Source organism: Phocoena phocoena, chromosome 15 (assembly GCF_963924675.1).
Source record: "Phocoena phocoena chromosome 15, mPhoPho1.1, whole genome shotgun sequence".
NCBI lineage: Eukaryota > Metazoa > Chordata > Mammalia > Artiodactyla > Phocoenidae > Phocoena > Phocoena phocoena.
Genome location: NC_089233.1, coordinates 62158751 through 62180594, shown reverse-complemented (window position 1 = coordinate 62180594; position 21844 = coordinate 62158751). Strand labels below are relative to the sequence as shown.

At 45.4% G+C, this 21844-nt stretch overlaps 1 protein-coding gene across 1 annotated transcript; it reads left to right on the top strand.

Moving 5' to 3' along the window:
• The first annotated feature begins 419 nt into the window (after positions 1-419).
• On the top strand, positions 420-20559 carry SUN5 (Sad1 and UNC84 domain containing 5). Its single transcript, XM_065893017.1, has 13 exons — positions 420-597; positions 2573-2631; positions 2828-2896; positions 3891-3957; positions 4866-4927; positions 8670-8719; positions 10004-10038; positions 10630-10738; positions 16818-16896; positions 17848-17963; positions 18540-18707; positions 19226-19312; positions 20386-20559. Exons 1-13 carry the CDS (start codon positions 512-514, stop codon positions 20515-20517), a joined length of 1119 nt encoding a protein of 372 aa, XP_065749089.1. The 5' UTR covers positions 420-511; the 3' UTR covers positions 20518-20559.
• The last annotated feature ends 1285 nt before the right edge of the window (positions 20560-21844 follow it).

Below are 21844 nucleotides of genomic sequence, written 5' to 3'. Positions count from 1 at the left end.
TTTTCACCAGTAAAAAGTAGAACTTTATTAAGACAACAACACATAAACGTCATTTTGTATTATGTAAAATACAAACACCAAGGAGAAGCTCGACATTACAGAATAAATTCGTGTACAGCCTAAGAATGCGGGAAGATTGGGGCAGAAAGGGGCCTGGGAGCAAGAAAAAGCATGGCCTGGATATTGGCATGCCAGGTCTCTCCCCTGTCCAGCCCCAGAATCCCTGGCATGGCCCTTCCTTTCTTGAGACCTCAATTTCTCCATCTTTAAAGTGGAAAGTTGGTCAGAATGGGTTCCTCCAAGGGGAAGTTACAGGGCCAAGCTAGAGACTGGGCTGACCATCCCCACCTGCTCTGTGAGGTCACAGTGCCAACAGCTCCCCTTGACCAGGGAAGATTCCACATGGCACCTTCCAGGGAACGCTAGGAGGTGGCAGCAGAAGTAGCCATTTCCTCCTCACCGACTCCCAGAGAGCCCTACCACCAATTCCCCATCCTAGAGAAGGACATCGATGCCCCGGTCCTCAAGGAGCCCTGGGAACTCATGTGACCCACGCAAAAATGTGGCCCGCGTCCCCAAGGAGGTCAGATCCAGGAGGTGAGGACAGCATCCCCTCCCTCTGCCCAGCCCTTGACAGTTTACAAAATGCTGCCCCTCAGCCTTTTCTTGGAAGCCAGCGGGCATTACCAGCTGCGCCTACAGATGCAGCACCTGAGGTCAGAGATATTAGACAGTGGCTTTCCTAAAGCCTCCCGGCCAGGAAGTGGTGGAGCGGTTATCTTTTCAGCACGTGTTTACTGAGCACCTTCTGTGTGCTAGGCACTGGGCAGAGTGCTGGGAGCATGGCGTTGCACCAGATGGGTGTGGTCCCTGCCCCCGTGGAGCTCACGTGAGGGAGACAGATAGTAAATGAGAAAACACACATCTCTGCCATCTTTATCTGTAGGAGACCTCTGGCTGCAGGTGATGGAAATTCCAGCTCAAAATGATGCCTACGTCTGGGCCCCCAGAACAGGTGTATATCCCAAGAGGGTGTACAAAACAGTTCACTGGGGTAAGGGGAAAAATTATTAGAACTTCAGTATGTATTTTCCTTTAGCTCATCCTCTTTTAATTTATATTCCTCAGGCAGGTATAAATAAAGCTTGTACATTTGAAAGGGCAAATAATATATCAGCACACTTGTAGATATATATATATGTATAGCTATACATATATATATATATAAATAACATTGGGAGTATAATAAAAAATGATGTTTGGAGACCATTACATTAAGAAATAAAGAAAATATGTATACGTATAGCTGATTCACTTTTCTGTACAGTAAAAACTAACACAACATTGTAAGGCAACTACACTCCAATAAAAATTTTAAAAAAAGAAAAGAAAGAAAAATGTATAACACGGGGAATATAGCTAATATTTTATAATAACTATAAATGGACTATAACCTTTAAAAGTTGAGAATCACTGTATTGTACACCTGTAACTTATAAAATATTGTACAACTATATTTCAATTAAAAAAATTTTAAAGGAATACAGAAAATTTATCTCACATATTCAAAGGTCCCAAGATATGGGTGGCTCCAGAGAACATTAATTCTGAGGTTCTGCAGTGCCAGCCAAGATGCAGGTTCCTGCCATCCTTTTTTTTTTAAAGTTTATTTATTTATTTATGGCTGAGTTGGGTCTTCGTTGCTTCGTGCGGGCTTTCTCTAGTTGCGGCGAGTGGGAGCTACTCTTTGTTGCAGTGCATGGGCTTCTCATTGCAGTGGTTTCTCTTGTTGTGGAGCACAAGCTCTAGGCGCGCAGGCTTCAGTAGTTGTGGCCCGTGGGCTCAGTAGTTGTGGTGCCTGGGCTTCAGTAATTGTGGCTCATGGGCTCTAGAGTGCAGGCTCAGTAGTTGTGGCACACGGGCTTAGTTGCTCCGTGGCATGTGGGATCTTCCCGGACCGGGGCATGAACCCATGTCCCCTGCATCGGCAGACGGACTCTCAACCACTGCGCCACCAGGGAATTCCCTCCTGCCGTCTTTTTGCTCTCCCTTTTGGCCTCCGCTCATGGTCACAAGATGGCTACCACTGTCCCAGGAGTCACACAGAAGCATGGCCATATAGGGTGGAAGGAGAGTGGGTATTGCATCCTGTAGGTCTCAGCTTAGCAGTGAGAAAACTTTTCCCCTAAGTCCCAGATCCCTGTATCCACCCCCACACCTCACCCCTGCAGACTTCCCCATCCTTGTGCCAACAGCAAGGGGACTGAGAATACAACAGGCTGAGACCAATCAGGACCATCTAAATCACTCGGGGGAGAAGGGGACAAGGGACCAAAACCAGCTTTCTGCCAGTAAGAGGAGGGAGTGGCTTTTGGAAGACTGCCATAGCAAACTGAGTCCTTTCCTCTAAAGAGACCTGCATCGGGGGTCAGCCGGACCTGGGTCTCTCCCTGATTCGCAGTCCTGTGTTCTTGAGCAAACTTTTCTGCAATTCAGTTTCTCCATCTGGAAAATGGGAACGTCACACTCCTTGTAAGTTGTAAAATGCAATTGTGAATCTTGTTGTTGCCAGGGTCATCCAACGAGGCCGGAACACCTGCAGGATGACAGAGGAGGCTTTGTCAAACACAAGTGAGAAGGGAGGGGAGAGGGGATCCCAGGGTCATTGTGGGCAGTGAGGGGCTGAGGCTCAAAGATGTCAAATGGACAACCCAGGGTCACCCAGCAAGGGGAGGGGCAGGGAAGGGGGCAGGGATGCTCCCCCGGTGTCTGCAGGCACCATATCCCAGAGGCTGGCAGTGACATGACAGCCGTGTGCTCTCTGCAGGTGACACCTTCCTGTTGCCTATCCGCATCAATGCCTCAGGCCTGACCCAGGGCATGCTGGGATGTATGTGTACGTATACACAGAAGAGCTGCCTGGGCCATCAACATGGGCCTGGGAAGAGGGCCCAGCCTCAAGTCAGGCTGCAGGTTGAGCTCTGGAGGTCTTCCCTTCAGAGGTGTCAGTGGTGTCATTCCAGCGAGGCTCTCTGACGGTTGGAGAGAGGGACTGAGAGAGAGACTTGCTGTCTGGAGGAGAAGCTAACTGCCAGGCCTTTTCTACTCTGCCACCAGGCTGGTCTCTGAAGTCATGGGAATGATTTGATGCAACTCACCCTCACTTCAAGGTCATGGTTCTGACCACACCCTAAAGATCAGTCTTGTATGTTCATCCAGCCACACTTCCACTATTCATCCACTCAGTCATTTATCCAACCATCTGTTCACATATCCACCTTCTGGGATATCCATGTATCCTATTAGTTCATCCATCCCTCCAATCGATTCACTGAGTCATCCATCAATTCACCCATACCTTTATTTGTTAATATTCATATCCAACCAGTCATCAACCCATTCATCCTTCTAACCCCCCTCTCATTCTCCCATCCTCATTCATCTTCCTATTCATCTATCTTCCAAGCCATTCTCTTACCCATTCTTCCATTTATCCATGCATCCTTCCACCTATTCATCCATCCTGAACCCCTACTTTTTGCCTAGCTCCCCAATGCGGGGCAATGCTAGGCACCCGGGGATGAACCAGACAAGGACTCTTCTACTGAGAAGCTCTCAGTGTCTGGGAATGGACATTAGCAAGGACATCTCAGACTTTTCATGTGTCTGAGTCACTTTTAAGTGTTTATTAACCACTGGTTGCTAGCGGGTTTACTATAGTTCCAGTACTCACTCCAAGCTGGTGCTTACCCATAAGTAGAGCAAAGGACTGTCCTGGGCTCGAATAGCAAATTGAGAGGGTCTCCCAACAACAGGGTCTCACCCCTGTGAGTTGTTGCAGGATAAGAATGAGGGTGCAGCTACTCACTGCTTCCCTGTCTTCTCCACAGCCTGGATCAGCCGCCTGGCTTGCTTCCTGAGGACTCAGGCCCACCAGGTTCTGTTCAACACCTGCAGGTGAGCAGAGGCAGGTGAGGGGAGGGTTATGGGGACTGGAACCGTACACTGGTGACCATGGCAGCCCCATCACTGGTTTGGACCTCCCCTCAGATGAGCTATCTCAAACCCGGTTTTTATCGCATCGCATCGCCTCACCCCAGACCCCAGTGTGGCTCCCCATCGCTCCAGCACCTCAGCCTGTAGCCCTCTGAAATCTTGTCCCTCCCTTTCTTTCCAAGCTCCTCTTATTCTGTTTTCTGCTGTGGATCCATTGGGCCAGCAATGGGCCAGCTAGGATTCTCACTCCCTGGACCCACTATTCCTCTTCCCACCTCCATACCTTTGTACAGGCCGTTCTTCCCGCCTGCAATGCCTGTCCCATTCTTTCCCTTTCTGTTCCCTGCCCATGCAAATGCCTCTAAATTCCTGCAAGAGTTTTCCACTTCATTCGTTCATTTAAAGTTTATATTCTAAACACTTCCTTAATGCCTACTCCGGGCCCAACCTGGTCTCCATCACTCATGAGCTCTCAGTTGGGTGGGGCAGGCAGACACCAAAAACAGTGCCAAGCTGGGAGTGTTGACTCTGGAGGCTGTAGGCAGAAGGGACATTTGAACGAAACCCTGAAGGGTGCACTTCCCGGGAGAGAAGAAGGGAGGGGACAAACAGTATACAGATGGAGGGAGTGACAAGGACATGGGTGACCACTGTGAGTTGATCTCTGATGGCCCCAGATACTGAGGTAAGAGCTTTCTTTCCTCTGAGATGCTGTGGAGCCACAGAATATGGCCAGCATTAGGGACAGAGTGTCATTGCCCAGAAAGGAACCTGTCTCTTGGGGTGGGAACGGGGCAAGAGCCAGGCTAAGACTTACTAGGCTGTGCAAAGCCCTACCTCGCCTTGACCACTGCTTCTCTGTCTTCCAGATGCAAGCTGTTCCTCTACAAGCTCATGGGAAAGACAGGTGTTCTGATCCTCTGTGCTTTTGGTGTGTATCCAGAGCCCTGCCCCATCCCAGGTGGAGGTATCCCTGGGCTCTTGCCCGTCCTGGGAAGGGAAAGAGTGAGGGCTCTGGCACTGACTATGTGACTCTGGGTCAGACACTGCCCCTCTAGGAGCCTCAGTTTCCTCATCTGTCTAATCAGTGTTGCTCGGAAGATTAAATGAAACAATGACCAAGAAAATTTTTTGAAAGCTAAGAAAAACTTTGAAAACTGTAAAGCTCTCCCCAGACCATGTTATGATAATCATCTCTCTCTCTCTCTCTCTCTCTGGGTCTCTATGGCTTCCTACCAGACACCACCACCACCACCGCATCACAGCTTTGCTTTTTCAAGCAAAGGAATCTCCTCCTTCCACTTAAGGGCACCACGGGGTTTGGAGCAGGGGGAGAATTTCCTAGGAAATTAGGAATTCCTAGGCAACATAACCCAACAGATAAGATTCTTTTAAATAGCTTTATTAAGGTTATTAAGGATACCATAAATAACCCCATTTTTAAGTGTATAACACAGCAGTTTTTAGTATATTCACAAAATAGTGCACCCATCACTACTAACAAATTCCAGTATTTTCACTGCCCCCGAAAGAAACTTCCCAGTCCCTGGCAGTCATTCCCCACGCCCCCTCCCCTTCGACCTAGGCAACCACTAATCTATTTTCTGACTCTATGGATTTGCCTATTCTGGACATTTCATGTAAATAGAATCATACAATATGTTGTCTTTTGGTTCCCTTCACTTACAGTGTTTTCAAAGTTCATCCATTTTGTAGCATACGTAAGCATTTCATTCCTTTCTATGGCTGAAAATCCATTGTATGGGTAAGCCACATTTTGTTTATCCATCCATCAACTGATAGACATTAGGGTTGTTTCTACTCTTTGGCTGTTATTAATAAAGTTGCTATGAACATTCCTGTAATATTTTTGCATGGACACGTGTTTGCAATTTTATTGGGTATATACCTAGGTGTAGAATTGCTGGATTACTCTAACTATCTGAGGAATTGCCAAACTTCTCTTCCAAATGGCTGCACCATTTACATTCCCACCAGCAATGTGTGAGGGTTCCAATCATTATTTTTTTTTAACATCTTTATTGGAGTATCATTGCTTTACAACGGTGTGGTAGTTTCTGCTGTATAACAAAGTGAATCAGCTATACATATACATACATCCCCGTATCTCCTCCCTCTTGCGTCTCCCTCCCACCATCCCTATCCCACTCCTCTAAGTGGACACTAAGCACTGAGCTGATATCCCTTCCAATCATTATTGTCTGTCTTTTATCAGCCATCCTAGGTCATGCGAAGTGATATCTCATTATGGTTCTTACTTCATGTCCCAAATGACTAATGATGTTAAACATCTTTCCTTGCGCTTATTGGCCATTTGTTTATCATCTTTGGAGAAAGGTCTATTCAGATCTTTGCCCATTTTTAAATTGGATTGTTTGACTTTTTATTCTTGAGTTCTAAAAATTCCTTATTAGTCAGGATTCAAGTCCCTTATCAGATATATGATTTGCAAATATTTTCTCTTATTCTGTGGGTTGTCTTTCTTGATAAAGTCCTTTGATTAAGGCCAATTGTAAATTTTGATTAAGTCCAATTTATCTGTGTTTTCTTTTGTGATATGTGCTTTTGGTGTCATATCTAAGAAACCATTGTCTAGCCCAAAGTGATGAGGATTTACTCCCATGTTTTCTTCTAAAATTTTTATTGTTTTAGCCCTTACATTTAGGTCCATGGTTCATTTTTTAGTTAATTTTTGTAGATGGTGTGAGGTAAGGGTCCAACCTTATTCTTTTGAAGTAGATATACAATTGTTCCAGCACCATTTATTGAAAAGACTTCTTTTCCCCATTAAATTGTCTGGTACTCTTACTGAAAATCAATTGACCATAAATATGAGGGTTTATTTCTGTACTCTCAAGTCTATGCTATTGACCTATATGTCTATGTGTTTGCTAGTACTACCCTGGATTGGTTGCTTTACAGTAAGTTCTGAAATCTAGAAATTGTTTTGGCTATTATGGGTCCCTTACATTACAATATGAATTTTAGGATCAACTTTTCCATTTCTACAAAAGAGGCCATTGGGATTTCCATAGGGATTGCGTTGATCCACACATGAATCTGGGGAGTAGTGCCACCTGAACAGTGTGAAGTCTTCCAATCTATGAACATTGGGCTGTCTTTCCAGTATTGATGAATAACTCTATGCCTCCTTTAATTCTTTCAATGATGTTTTGTAGTTTTCAGAGTGAAAACTTTGTACTTTTTTTGTTAAATTTATTCCTAAGTATTTTATTCTTTGCCATTCTGTTATAGATGGAATTGCTTTCTTAATGTCATTTTCAGACTGTTCATTGCTAGTGTTTAGAAATACAGTATCCTCAGGGGCACTGGTTCCAGGAACCCCTGTATATACCAAAGTCTGCAGATGTTATAAATTCATGTGGCACAATGAATACAGTCAGCCCTCCTTACTTGCAGGTTTTGCATCCTCAGATTTGACCAACTGCAGATGGAAATTTCGATCAGCAGTTGGTTGAATCTGCAGATGTGAAACCCCCCAACATGGAGAGCCGAAGGTATATTTATTGAAAAAAATCTGTATGTAAGTGAACTCCACAGTTCAACCCCTTGTTGTCAAGGGTCAACTGTACAATTGATTTTTGTGTACTGATCTTGTATCCTGCAACCTTGCCAAATTCATGTGTTACTGCTGACACTAGGCAAGACACCCAGTCTTGTATACTTTAGGATCTCTATATGCAACATCATGTCATCTGCCTTTTATTTCTTTTTCTTGACTAATTGACCTGGCTATAATCTCCAGAATAATGTTAAATAGAAATGGCAAGAGCAGGGAATTCCCTGGTGGTCCAGTGGTTAGGACTCATTGGTTTCACTGCCAGGGTCCGGGTTCAATCCCTAGTCTGGGAACTAAGATCCCACAAGCTGCACGGTGCTGTCAAAAGAAAGGGAGGAAGGAAGGAAGGAAGGAAGGGAGGGAGGAAGATGAAAGAAAGAAAGAAGGAAAGAAAGACAGAAAGAAAGAAAAAGAAAGAAAGGAAGGAAGGAAGGAAGGAAGGAGGAAGGAAGGAGGAAGGAAGGAAAGAAGGAAGGAAGATGAAAGAAAGAAGAAAGAGAAAGAAAGAAAAAGAAAGAAAGCGAGAAAAAGAAAGAAAGAAAGAAAGAGAAAGAAAGAAAACTGGCAAGAGCAGACCTCCAGTCTTTCACCATTAAGTATGATGTTAACTGTGGGTTTTCATAAATGGCCTTTTTCAGACTGAGAAAGCTCCATTCTATTCCTGGTTTGTTGAGTGTTTTATCATGAACAACCAATGGGTTTTACAAGCTTTTAATAATGGCTTGAATAATGAGATTTCAGGCAGCACAGGTATCATAAAATGCAGGGGAGACCACACCCCCTTTTCTTCTCTTTGTCAATTATCCCCAGTAAGATTGAGACAGGAGAGGGAGAGGAGACAGATTAGTTGGTTTATGTGAGACACTTTGCATATATGATATCATTCAATCATGAAGTGGATATGACTGCTATTCCCATTTTACAGAGGAGGAAACTGAAGTGTAGAGAGATTAAGTAACTTCTCCCAAATGCTAGTAAGTGGCAAGGCTGGGATTTGAATCCAGATGGCTTCACTCCAGAGCTCTTAGCCTTTCATCTTAAATGGCTCATTCTCATTCCCCCATCCCCACAGGATTCTGGATGTTTTCTATGCACTTGCTGTCCAAAATGGATGTCTGGCAGGTGAGTGTGTGCTCTCTTCAGGCCCCACCACTGACTGGCCTCACCCCAGCCAGTCAATGTTGCCTTCATAAGCTCCTTTCACTCTTAGGGTCACAACTGGACCCTACTCAGTTCCTGACTCATTCCAGCTCCAAATCTCTGCCTTTGCCATGCCACCCACCTGGAACCCATTTCTCCTGCCAAAATGTGATTTTGAGGACCAGAGGCATAGTTCCTCCTCCAGGACGCCTCTCCTGTCACTCATTCCCAGAAGTGACCCATCTCTTCTTTGTCAAGGCCCCCACCTAGAGTGGGATGGTGCGGCCAGGGAACACATTTCTCTCTATTCAAGGCAGTTTGTTCTTCTGCTTAATTGAGATGAGACCATTTGCTTTGTGGTTCCTGGAGAAGGAGGAGGAAACCAATGGCCAGAGCTCCCTGTCTAAGGACAGAAAAGAGCCCTAGAGAGAAAGGGGATCTGATGGGCCTGTCCTTCCCTCTGCTCTTCTCCCCTCATGAACTTCATCATATATATGCTTCAAGATCCAGCTAAAATGTCACCTCCTCCAGGAACACCTAAGCAGAGGTAGTCACATTCCCCTCTCCCACAATTTTCTGTAAACATAAATGCAATTTTTTTGTAATAACTATTTCCCCAACTGTATTAGGAGTCCTTGAAGGCAGAGCCAGGTCTGATTCATTCCAGCAATGTCCACCTCAAAGCCAGGCACAGGGTGGACATGATCAACGCTGGATGTCTTGATGGCCAGATGGGAATGTGAATGGATGGGGGATGGAAGTAATGGATGTAGGGATGGGGGAAAGGGATAGGGGGAAAAATGGATGGGTGAATGGAAGAGTGTACAGATGAGAGAGTGGATGGATGGGAGGGCAGATGGGATAGCCTGAGTAAATGGATAGATGGATGAATGGATAGTTGAGTGGGATGGTAGATAGATGGGAGGGTAGAGGGATGCATGCGTGCATGGATTGATGAGACGGTCAATGGATAAGGTAAGGCAGATGGATAGGAGGGTAGATGGATAAGAAAGATTGGATAAATGGAGGAGCAGATGGATGGGAAAGGGTGGATGGAAGTGTATGTGGATGGATGAATGAAAAGAAGGGTAAATTGGATTTTGAATGTATGGCAGGTGGATGGATGGGTCGGTGGGTGGAAGAATAAATAGGAAAGTGGATGAGTGGATGGATTTATGGTTGTGGGAGGATGGATGGATGAAACTCTATTGGGCCCAGATTAGGTCATCTGAAGAAGATCCCTTGCTTTCCTCAACACCCCACCAGGATGACAGCATAAATGGTCCACTGCAGAGATTGAGGTAAGAAGAATCTGCTAAATAGTCCTATTATCACCTAAAAAACAGAGCTATAGCCAGGACCTCAGACGTATTGGCTAAGAATGTGGGCTCTGCCAGAAAATCTGGGTTTAAATCCCAGCTTCCATACTTCCTACCTGGCTAAACTTATGCAAGTCACTTCACATCTCTGGGCCTTTGATTCCCCATTTATGAGTGAGGTATAACATCCACCTTGTTCTAGGTAATTATGGGTATTAATGAAGATGTAAACTGTCTTGAATAGTTCCTGGCCCATAGTTAGTGCTCAGCAAATAAGAAATTTTAACCAACAAGATACCACCTGGTGGCAGCATCCTTAAATGCAGACAAAATACTCAAATATTTAGAAGGAATGAGCTGGGTTTAAGGATAGTTGGATAGTCCAAGCAGAAGGAAGAGCATGAGTAATATTTTAGAGATAAGAACTTTCTGGGTAGGTTCAGGGATGGGTCCATGAGAATGGGAAAATATGAAGCTAGTTCTCTGTGGGCTGACTGGCAAAGGTAGAATCTGAGGGTAATAGCAGCAGCATCACAAATTGGTCAGTCCATATTCTCACTCCTTCCTCATAAGGATGTACCAAGAAAAGGTGCAACATCACGCTGGGGAAATCCAGGACCTCCGAGGCAACTTGAATCAGCTCGTTGCCAAGCTCCAGAAGATGGAAGCCATGTCAGATGAGGTGAGATGCTGGCCATTCTGCCCCCAAACACCTGACCTCTCTTTGTTTGATGCCCCACTCCTCATATCCCAAGTTTTGGTGGAGCATATCCCACAATAATTTCCTGGCAAAGAGCAAAATAAGAGGTATATTATTTTTTTAAGGACTTGCGTGTTTGAAAACATCTTTACTCTACTCTTGCACTTGATTGATAGTTTGGCTGGGAATAGAATCCTAGATAGGAAATTTTCCCCTGAGGATTTTGAAAGACGTCCACTATTGTGTTGTATTTTATACTGTTGCTTTAGAGAAGTTTAATGTCACTCTTATTATTCATCCTTTGAGTGTGATCTGTTTTCATTCCTGAGAGTTTGTAGGATATTCTTTTTACCTCCAGTGTTCTATATTTAATCTGCTTGGGGGGTTGCTGAAATTATTGACTCTCTGCGTTGATTTTATTTCAATAGTTTAGGAAAATTCTTAGCTATTATTTCTTAAAATATTGTTTCTACCCCATTATCTTCTTAAAATATTGTTTCTACCCCATTATCTATCTCCTCTCCTGGGACTCCAATTACATCTATGCTAAACTTTAGAGTGCTTTCCACATAATTCCTATATTATTACCTGGTTTGCTTGTTTTCTCATTCTTTTTCTCTATGTGCTTAAGTTTTGATACTTCCTCTTCATATTACTTCAGGTTAACTAATAATCCTGTAGTCTGTTCTGTCCAATCTACTCAAATCTTTCCATTAAGTTCTTAATTTCATATACTGTATTGTTTAGTTCTAGAATATATATTTGATTCTTTTTCATAGTTTTTAATTCTATGGTGAAATTCCCCATCATTTCATCTATGCTGTCTGTCTTTTCCTTTATTTTATTTAACATACTGGTCACAATTATTTTTAAATCCTTGTCTGCTAAATCTAATATCTGGATCATCTATGGTCTCCTATTTTCCGTTTTTTCTTTGGAGTATCAATCTTATGGTCTTGCCTTTTCATGTCTGGTAATTTTTTAGTGTTTTCTGGACATTGTTTACAAAAGAACTAGATGCTCCAGATAATTATAATTTCAAACAGGGAGAGTTCCCCCTTTTCTTTGTAAGGAAGATGAAGTATACTGATCACTTCTATGTAAACATGCATTGAACTGGTTCAGACCTGGATTGCAATTTTTATAGGATTTAGTCAGAGGTTTTCAGTTTAACCCTCTAGCCTCCTGCCCGTGCAGTTTCAAAAATTGGTAATTTTTTTTTTTTTTTTTTTTGGCTGTGCTGGGTCTTCGTTGCGGTGTGCGAGCTTCTCATTGGGGTGGCTTCTCTTGTTGCGAAGCTCGAGCTCTAGGCTTGCAGGCTTCAGTAGTTGTGGCGGGCGGGCTCAGTCGTTGTGGCTCGTGGGCTCTAGAGTGCAGGTCCAGTAGTTGTGGCACACGGGCTTAGTTGCTCCATGGCACGTGGGATCTTCCGGACCAAGTATCAAACCCATGTCCCCTGCATTGGCAAACAGATTCTTAACCACTGCACCACCAGGGAAGTCCTGGTAAATGTCTTGATGGGAAAGACTGCCATGTGTTTGAGGCCTCTTGAGTTTCCAATTTTTTTAAATTTATTTTATTGAAATATAGTTGATTTTCAATGTTGTGTTAATTTCTGCTATACAGCAAAGTGATTCAGTCATACATACATATATATTCTTTCTCATACTTTTCCATTATGGTTTACCACAGGATATCGATTATAGTTCCCCGTGCTATACAGTAGGACCTTGTTGTTTATCCATTCTATATATAATGGTTTGCATCTGCTAGTCCCAAACTCCCAGTCCATCCCTCCCCCACCTCCCCTCCCCCGTGGCAACCACAAGTCTGTTCTCTATGTCTGTGAGTCTGTTTCTGTTTTGTAAATAAGTTCATTCATGTCATATTTTAGATTACACATATAAGTGATATCATATAGTATTTGTCCTCTTTCTGACATACTTCACTTAGTATGATCATCTCTAGGTCCATCCATGTTGCCACAAATGGCATTATTTCATTCTTTTTTATGGCTGAGTTGTATTCCACTTTATATATGTATATATACCACATCTTCTTTATTCATCTGTTGATGGCCATTTAGGTTGTTTCCATGTCTTGGCTATTGTAAATAGTGCTTCAATGAATATCGGGTGCATGTATCTTTTCGAATTATACTTTTGTTTGGATATATGTCCAGGATTGGGATTGTAGGATCATATGGCAACTCTATTTTTACCTTTTTGAGGAGCCTCCATACTGTTTTCCATAGTGGCTGCACCAACTTACATTCCCACCAACAGTGTAACAGGGTTCCCTTTTCTCTATACCCTCTCCAGCATTGGTTATTTGTAGAATTTTTAATGATGGTCATTCTGACTGGTATGAGGTAGTCCCTCGTTGTTTTGATTTGCATTTCTCTAATAATTAGCAATGTTGAGCATCTTTTCATGTGCCTGTTGGCCCTCTGTATGTCTTCTTTGGAGAAATGTCTATTTAGGTCTTCTGCCCATTTTTGATTGGGCTGTTTGGTTTTTTATTATTGAGTTGTATGAGCTGTTTGTATATTTTGGAAATTGAGCCCTTGTTGGTTGCATCATTTGCAGATATTTTCTCCCAGTCTGTAGGCTGTCTTTTCATTTTGTGTATGGTTTCCTTTGCTGTACAGAAGCTCATAAGTTTGATTAGGTTCCATTTGTTTATTTTTGCTTTTATTTTTATTGCCTTGGGAGACTGATCTAAGAAAAACAATTGGTACAATTTATGTCAGAGAATGTTTGGCCTATGTTCTCTTCTAAGAGTTTTATGGTATCATATCTTATATTTAAGTCTTTTAGCCATTTTGAGTTTATTTTTGTGTATGGTGAGAGGGTGTGTTCTGACTTCATTAATTTCATGTAGCTGTCCATCTTTCCCAACACCACTTGCTGAAGAGACTGTCTTTTCTCCATTGTATCAATATATTCTCACCTTCTTTGTCAAAGATTAATTGACCATAGGTGTGTGGATTTATTTCTGGGCTTTGAGTTTCCAATTTTGGATACAAAATCTCTGACCCCACTGGAAGCCTTACCTGCCAGGGTCAAGCTTGGATTCTCAGCCTCTAATTGTACCCATAATTGGTTTAGTGCCCTCAGGTAAGCACAGCTGTAGCTACTCAGTATTGATTTAGCATTTCTTCTAGGGCATGAGTTCTTACAGTGAGGCCCCTATTCCAGCAGCATCCGCATTAACTGGAAAAAATGTTAAAATTTTCAAATTAATGGGCCCCACCCAGATCTACCAAATCATATACTTTGATGATGGGAACCAACTATCTATGTTTCAACAAGTCCTTCAGTGATTCTGGCACACAATAAGGAGAATCACTTTTCTAAGGCTTTAACCTCTTGCTTGTTTTGTTTTGGGGTCCACTTCCTCAGAGGGACTTTGTTTACTAAGGCTTGTGAGACCAGGAAGTTTTATTCTGCCTTTCAGAAGCTTTCAAAGTAGCCCTTTAGCTTCTTACATAGTCTTGGGGTTCAGTTAGCATCTAATGGAGGAAAGTGGTCATGGTCAAGGCTCCTCAAATCTCCAATTTTGTCTCACCCACTGTATGTAACTGTTAAAAACTTTGCTACTTTCTCTTTTACCAGTAGCAGCCCCTTGTCCGACCCAAACTCAGGTCCTCAACCCATGCCCAGAATCATCAAATGCCCCAGGGATTTTTTAAAGAATGTCAGCACATTTTAGAGTGGTTGTCCCCTCTCTAGAATTTTAGTTCCTCTGTTCCTGTTTCTTTCATAGCTCAGTGATGGTTTTAAAATATGATTTAGTAAACTATCTGGCCTTTTCTAGTTGTTTTTAGTGGGATCACTGGTTCTCTGTAACTTACTACATCTTACCTAGAAGCCCTACCTCTTACCTTATAGCTGAAATGTCACAATAATAAGCCTATGGGCTGGCCACACTTGGAACCCTTTTAATTTGGAAACGTGTTCTTTAGTCCTAAGAAATGTTCTTTAAGAAAGACAAATATCATATGATATCACTTATATATGGAATTTAAAATATGATAAAAATGGACTTATTTGCAAAACAGAAACAGGCTCACAGACATAGAAAACAAACTTACGGTTTCCAAAGGGGAAAGGGGGGAGGGATAAATTAGAGGGGGAGTTTGGGATTAACATATACACACTACTATATATGAAATAGATGAACAACAAGATCCTACTGTATAGCACAGGGAACTATATTCAACATCTCTTCCTATAATAGAAAAGAATTTGAAAAATATATAGATGTGTATAACTGAATCATTTTGCCATACACCAGAATCTAACATAACAATGTAAATCAACTATACTTCAATTTAAAAAAAAAAGAAATGTTCTTTAATCATGTGATTAAATTGATGATTTCCCCCTGGCCCTGGTTGCTCTAGTCTCAGTTTTGAAACTACTCATGTGGATGTCAAAGTCCTAAACTAATACTCTGGGATTTTTTTCTTTTCACCCCATTTTCCTCTATCTTTTTGCTCTACTGTTGTGAAAACATTGTCACTTTACCTACCAAACCTTCTACTGAGTTCTTCATTTCTGCTAATGTATTCTGAATTCATTACGGTTTCCTCTTTGTTCTCTCGGTGCTCCTTTTCATATTCTTATTTTCCTATTCTTATTTTATAGATGGAATATCTTTTCTTTTTTTATCTTTTTATGAGCAAAATCTTTTCTTACCTTTTGGAGCTCAGCTCTTACTTCTCTGTGCCTCAGTTTCCACATCAACGAAATAGAGTAATAATCACTGCCCTATAACACTCTAGCTATCATCTTAGTTACCACTGCTGCGTGACAATCCAGCCTAAAACGTAGTGGTGCAAAACTACCATTTTATTATGTTCAGAGATTCTGTGGGTCAGGAATTCAGACAGGACACAGCGGGGATGGTTTGTCACTGCTTCGTGATGTCTGGGGCCTCAGCTGGGAAGACCTGAAGGCTAGGGGTGACCCAATAGCTGGGTCTGGAATCATCTGGAGGAATCTTTATTCACTTGTCTGGAGGTTGATGCTGGCTGTCGGCTGGGAACTCAGGACTATTGACTAAAGCACCCATAGTGGTCCCTTCGTATGGCACGGGCTTCCTCACAACACGGCAACTGGCTTTCAAGAGTGAGCGTCTCCAGAGAAGCAGGCGGTTCACCTTTTAGGACTGAGCCCACAAGTCGTACAGCATCACTCCTGCCATAGTCACAGGCCCATCCAGACCGATGGGGAGGGAACTGAAGTCCCACGTCTCCATGAGAAGGGTGTCAAAGCCACACTGGAGGAGGAGCGGGGAACGGGAGACATTTTTGCAGCCATTTTTAGAAAATACAATCTGTCACAGCTGTGAAGAGTCTAACAGAATAATAGCCGGTGATTACTGAGCACGGACTATGCTAAATGCTTTGCGGTCTTTCTCTGGCAACAGAGCATAGTGGTTGAGAGCCTGAACTCTGGAACCCAAGGTCCCGGGTCTGCCTCTTAACAGCTGTGTGACCCTGGACAAGTTACCCTTTTGTGCCTCAGGGTTCTCCTCCTTAAAATGGGGATGATAATAGTACATACCTCCTAGGGTTGCTGTGGGGCCATAAGAGTGACCATACGTGAAGCGGAAGACAGTCCTGGCATATAGTAGCGGCTTTGAGTCTCAGCTCTAATCCTTGCAAAAGTAGGAGGTGGACGCGATTATCAGCCCATCTTACAGACAAGAAAATCGAGACTCAGGGGGCGGTAAATAGCCCAAGGGCTCTTAGCAGGAAAGGTCTGACTCCACCTCCCCTGCCCTTAACTTCACTGAGACCCCTGGTCCTGCGTGTGTGACATCCCATCACAGTGGGTGTGAAAATACTAAGTAACCCTATGGGTGGGATAGGGCTGGCCCTGGGCTTCCTCACAGCATAGCACGGGGCAGCCCTGTGTGTGGACCACGCAGGGGCAAGCAGGTAGGGACAAGAGGGAGTCCTGAAGGCACACATCACCTGGTGTGAACACACCTGTAGACCATGATCCATAAGAACGCACGAGTGCACAGCTTGGGTTTTCTGCCTTCTCAGCAAAAAATGGCCCAGAAAATAATGAAGATGATCCAAGGAGATTACATTGAAAAGCCGGACTTTGCCCTGAAGTCGATAGGTGAGTGCCTCTCCCTGGCCCCCTCCCCCTCCCCCTTGCCCCACCAATCGGCCCACCTCCAGTTTCCTTAGAAACCCTTCAGAGGGTGATTTCAATTCTGGTCTGGGGCACACCCCGCTGCTGGGAAGTTTGTCCTCAGAGCTAACCTCTGCCTCCCAGCTGGTCTCCTTGTTACAGTTTTCCGTTTTCTCCCATGGCAGCTGAGGTGGGGAGGGGAGGCCCTTCCCCCGCCCTCCCCCACCCATCATCCTACAAATCCAGGGGTCAGCAGAGCTGTCCCTGCCCGGCTGGGGAGACTGACCACGGGCCAATTACAGTTGGCAATCGTGCCTTGGAAAAATAAAGCCACTGGCTGCAGTAGAGGGGTGGGAAGGAGGACGCTGGGTTGAGACCTGGTGAGGAGGGAAAAGCATTCCAGACTAAGGGAACCGACGTGAAAGGTGCCCCTGTGAGGGGCTGTGTGGGAAGAAGGGAGGTGGGCCGGCAGGGTGGGCTGCCCTGTGCAGACAGTACCAGCTCACGCAGGCACCCGCAGGCCCAAGGAGATGTAGGGTCAGAAGGCGTCAGTCTAACTTCTCATGCCCGGAGTTTCTTCCTCTGTGAAATGGGTATAATCATGGCCATAGTAATAATAACCAGGTTATAGTAACTAGGCTGACGTAAGTGAGCAAGCACCTTACTTCGCACCAGGCGCTGCTGGAAAAACAGTTTGGTGTATTAACTCCTCGTAACCTCACAACAACCCTATGAAATGGATGCTATCATTACTACTATTATTGTTACTATTATTACTCCCATTTCCCAGAGGAGAACACTAAAGTCCAGAGAGCACCAGTGACTCTTCCAAAGTGCTCCCCCGGCACATAGTGAGTCTCCCCTCCACCAGGCAGAAGCCAGGGCTGCTCAGCTGACACCCCTCCCCACAACCCTGCACCATCACCTCCCATACAGGGGCCTCCATCGACTATGAGCAAACGTCAGCCACATACAACCACGACAAGGCTCGCTCTTACTGGAACTGGATCCGGCTGTGGAACTATGCGCAGCCCCCGGACGTGATCCTTGAGGCAGGAGGAATGGCAGGACTTGGGGAGAGTGGCAGGGGTGTGGTCAGGGGCCTCGGGGCAGGAACTGAAGGCAGAGGTTGGAGCGAGAGTGCAGGGGGTGGGGGCCTGGGGCAGGGGTAGGAACAAGAGAGCGGGGTGCAGAGGCAGAGAAAGGGGGCAACTGATGGGGCAAGGGGGGCTCTGGGGAGAAGTCAGGCAGCAAGGGCAAGAGGCCAGTGCAGACAGCAGGGACCCCTGGGGGGGGCAGGCACAGGGGCAAGGACAGCCTGCTTTGGCACTGGAAAGGGCCCCTCCCCCAGCCCTCAAGTCTTGAGGGGCAGGGAACCCTCAGGGCCCTGAGAAGGCCCCTGCCCTCGCTGTGCTGGGCTGAGGGGAAGGCTTATCCTTGCTACCTATAGTCAGGGAATCTTCCTGGTGTTGGTGGTACTCGAGCCAAGCTTTGTAGACAGGAAGGATCTGGCTCATCCAGGAGGGCCGATGAGGTCTAGGCAAGCCAGGGTGGGATGAGCAATCTGCTCTCACCCACCCACCCACCCACCCACCCAGCAAAGCCCTCACTGCATCTGCCACTTCTAGCCCAACATGACACCTGGCAACTGCTGGGCCTTCTCGGGTGACAGAGGCCAGGTGACCATCCAACTGGCCCAGAAGGTCTACCTGTCCAACCTGACACTGCAGCACATCCCCAAGACCATCTCACTGTCAGGCAGCCTGGACACTGCCCCCAAGGACTTCATCATCTACGTGAGCACACCCTGGCCGGGAGCGATGCTTAACTGAGGGAGGGGACAGCTCATAATGGCAGTATTCCAGGCACTGTGATAAACTGTCTGCACAATTCCCGAAGCCTGCAGGGGCTGGACCTTAAGGCTGGGAATGGCCAGGGTTGGGGTCAGATCACAGCCTTCAAGGAAAGGGGGTAAACAGTACTTTATTTCAACCCAAGCTTTTCAGAGCCAATTTAGTCTTTAGAGACCATTAAGCCCCCATTTTACGGATAAGAAAACTGGAGATTCAGAGAAAGGGCAGGGAAACATCAAACCCTACAAGTCTATGGCAGAGTTAGAAGTGGACCCCTAACCTTCTGACTCCCAGTCCAATGCTCTTTCCTATTCATTTACTCTGTGCTGCAATGCAACGGTGCCCAAAGAGGTAGGGAGCTCCCCATCCTGGGAGGTGTGCAAGTCTCGGCTGGGAGAAGGCAGCACCCTCTAGATGTCCTACCTGTGCCTGACACTTTCTTTGTGGTTCTGATTCTCCAGGGCATGGAAGTTTCCCCAAAGAAGGAGGTGTTCCTGGGAGCGTTCCAGTTTCAGCCAGAAAACATCATTCAGATGTTCCAGCTCCAGGTACCTAAGAAAAGCTGCCCACGTTGAGCATCTGATGAACACACACTGCGTGCAGGGCTTTACCCAGGGGCCCCCACTTCATCTCCCAGCAGCCCGAGGAGGTGCACAGTTGTCACTAACCCACTGACAGATGAGGAAACTGAGGCCCAGAGTGATAGAGCTACTGCCCAGGGCCTAGGGTAGGACCCTAAGGAGACCTATTCGCTTCCATTTCCCTGACCTGCCCAGGATCCCTCCCGCTGTGGTTCCTCCCAGGGACAACAAGTGTTGAGCAGGTGGGGCCTGTCAGGCCAGGGCTGCTGGCCTCAAACTTAGAGTCTCCATACTGGGGGAACACATGATTAGCACCTGGTCCAACCACAGGTGGGGAAGCTGAGGCCTGGAGGGGAGGGAGTTGGGGACAGAAGCAGGCCCAGAGGGTGGCTGCTGGAATGGCCCTGAGGCTCAGTGGGATGTCTAGGCTTGGGAATCAGGCTAACCCTGACCCAAATCCTGACCCAACCAAACGTTCTCTGTGATCTCAGGCCATTCCCTTTCTCTCTGGGCCTCAGTTTCCTGTGGTGTAATTCCCTGATAGGTTGAGACCATCCAGTGAGATCTCACAGGCCAAGGCCCCCTTTTGCACTGGGCTCCATCCCCTCTGGGGAGGGTGCAAAAAGGGGAGGGCGAAGCACTTACAGAGCACCTACTGTGTGCCAGGTGCCAGTAAGCCATCTGGCCCCGAGATCTCATTTCATGCTTATGGCAACCCTGAGAAGCAGATATTACAGCTCCCTCTTACAGACGGGGAACTGAAGCCCAGAGAGGGCGTGGTTTGCCCAGGGTCCCGGAGCACATATGTGCTGTGCTGGGACGCATTCCTCATCACAGTCTGTCTGTCCTCTGGCCTCATCCCTTTCCATCCCAGCCCCTGAGTAGCAACTTACTGTGTGGCTTTGGGGACATTCTGCTCTCTGAGCCTCAGTTTCCCCACCTGAGGAAATGGAAGGTTCCCTTTCTCTCCCAAACACTCCTCTGGACAGGCCGGGTGGGGGCCTATGGCGAGCTGCCCCCCGTCTGTGACTCTTTTCTAGAACCACCCTCCCAGGACTTTTGGAGCAGTCAAGGTGAAGATATCAAGCAACTGGGGGAACCCACGCTTCACCTGCCTATACCGAGTGCGTGTGCACGGCTCTGTGACCCCACCCAGAGAGCAGCCTAACTAGAGGCCCCACCTCGAGAGAAATTAAAGTTTATTCTTCACGCCCCTGCCCAAGTCTGAGCGTCCTCTGGCCCCAAAAAGTGAGGGTGGGCTAGGGTTTGATGTCTGAAGCTCAGTTAGCAATTATCAATCATGTGCTGGGTACCCAGGCACCCTCACAGCAGCCCCATGAGTCCCCATTTCACAGATGGGGACAATGAAGTCTCCAAGCAAAAAAAAAAATGACTTGCCAGAAGTCACAGCCAGCAAATGGCAGAACTAGGATTCAACCCCAGGCAGTCTGATGCCCGTACATGACCCAGCTTCCTGGCTTCAAGTCAAGCTCTGTCCCCGACCTGAGTGTGACCTTGGGCAAGACCCAGCCCTCTCAGTCTCTCCATCTGTACAATGGGGACAGAATTATGGCTGTTGTATCAGATGATGTGGGAGATGAGAAATCCCACACTTGACCATCACAAGAGTGTTTCAGCATCACTGATCATTACGGAAATGCAAATCAAAACTACAATAAGATACCACTTCACACCCATTAGGATGGCTATCGGCAAAAAAAAAAAAAACAAAAAAAACCAGAAACAGTAAGTGTGGATGAGGATGCAGAGAAACTGGAACCGTTGTGCACTATTAGTGGGAAGGTGTGTACAGCCACTGTGGAAATCAGTAAGGCGGTTCACAAAAAAATTAAAAATAGAATCACCATATGACCCAGCAATCCTGCTTCTGGATATTTACCCAAAAGAACTGAAAGCAGGGTCTCAAAGAGATACTTGTACACCCATGTTCATAGTAGCATTATTCACAACAGCTGGAAGCAACCCCAGTGTTCATCAACAGACGAATGGATAAACAAAATGTGGCCTATACATATAATGGAATATTATTCAGTCTTAAAAAGGAAGGAAATTCCACAATATGCCATGACTTGGATGAACCTTGAGGACATTATGCTAAATAAAATAAGCCAGTCACAAAAAGACAAATACAGTATGATTCCACTTCTATAAGATACTTAGTCAACTTCATAGAGACAGAAAGTAGACAGGTTGCCAGTGGCTGGGGGAAGGGAGAATGGGGAGTTAGTGTTTAATGGGTACAGAATTTCAGTTTTACAAAATGGAAGGAACTATGAAGATGGATGGTGGTGAGGGTTACACAGTATTATGAACGTATTTAATACCACTGAACTGTGCACTTTAAAAAGGTTAAGATGATAAGCTTTATGTTACATGTATTTTACCACAATTTTAAAACTTGAAAAAAAATTATAAAGTATCTGAAATCCTATAAAGGAAAAACTCTGGGAAACTTTAGAAACACTGTAAGAAAATTCT

Bases quoted from the DNA above. Each gene is read 5' to 3' on its own strand.
- SUN5 (XM_065893017.1), top strand. From the start codon at position 512: ATGCCCCGGTCCTCAAGGAGCCCTGGGAACTCATGTGACCCACGCAAA. The intron at 3,958-4,865 runs GTGAGCAGAGGC...TCTGTCTTCCAG, and splicing joins GTTCTGTTCAACACCTGCAG to ATGCAAGCTGTTCCTCTACA. The intron at 19,313-20,385 runs GTACCTAAGAAA...ACTCTTTTCTAG, and splicing joins TTCAGATGTTCCAGCTCCAG to AACCACCCTCCCAGGACTTT.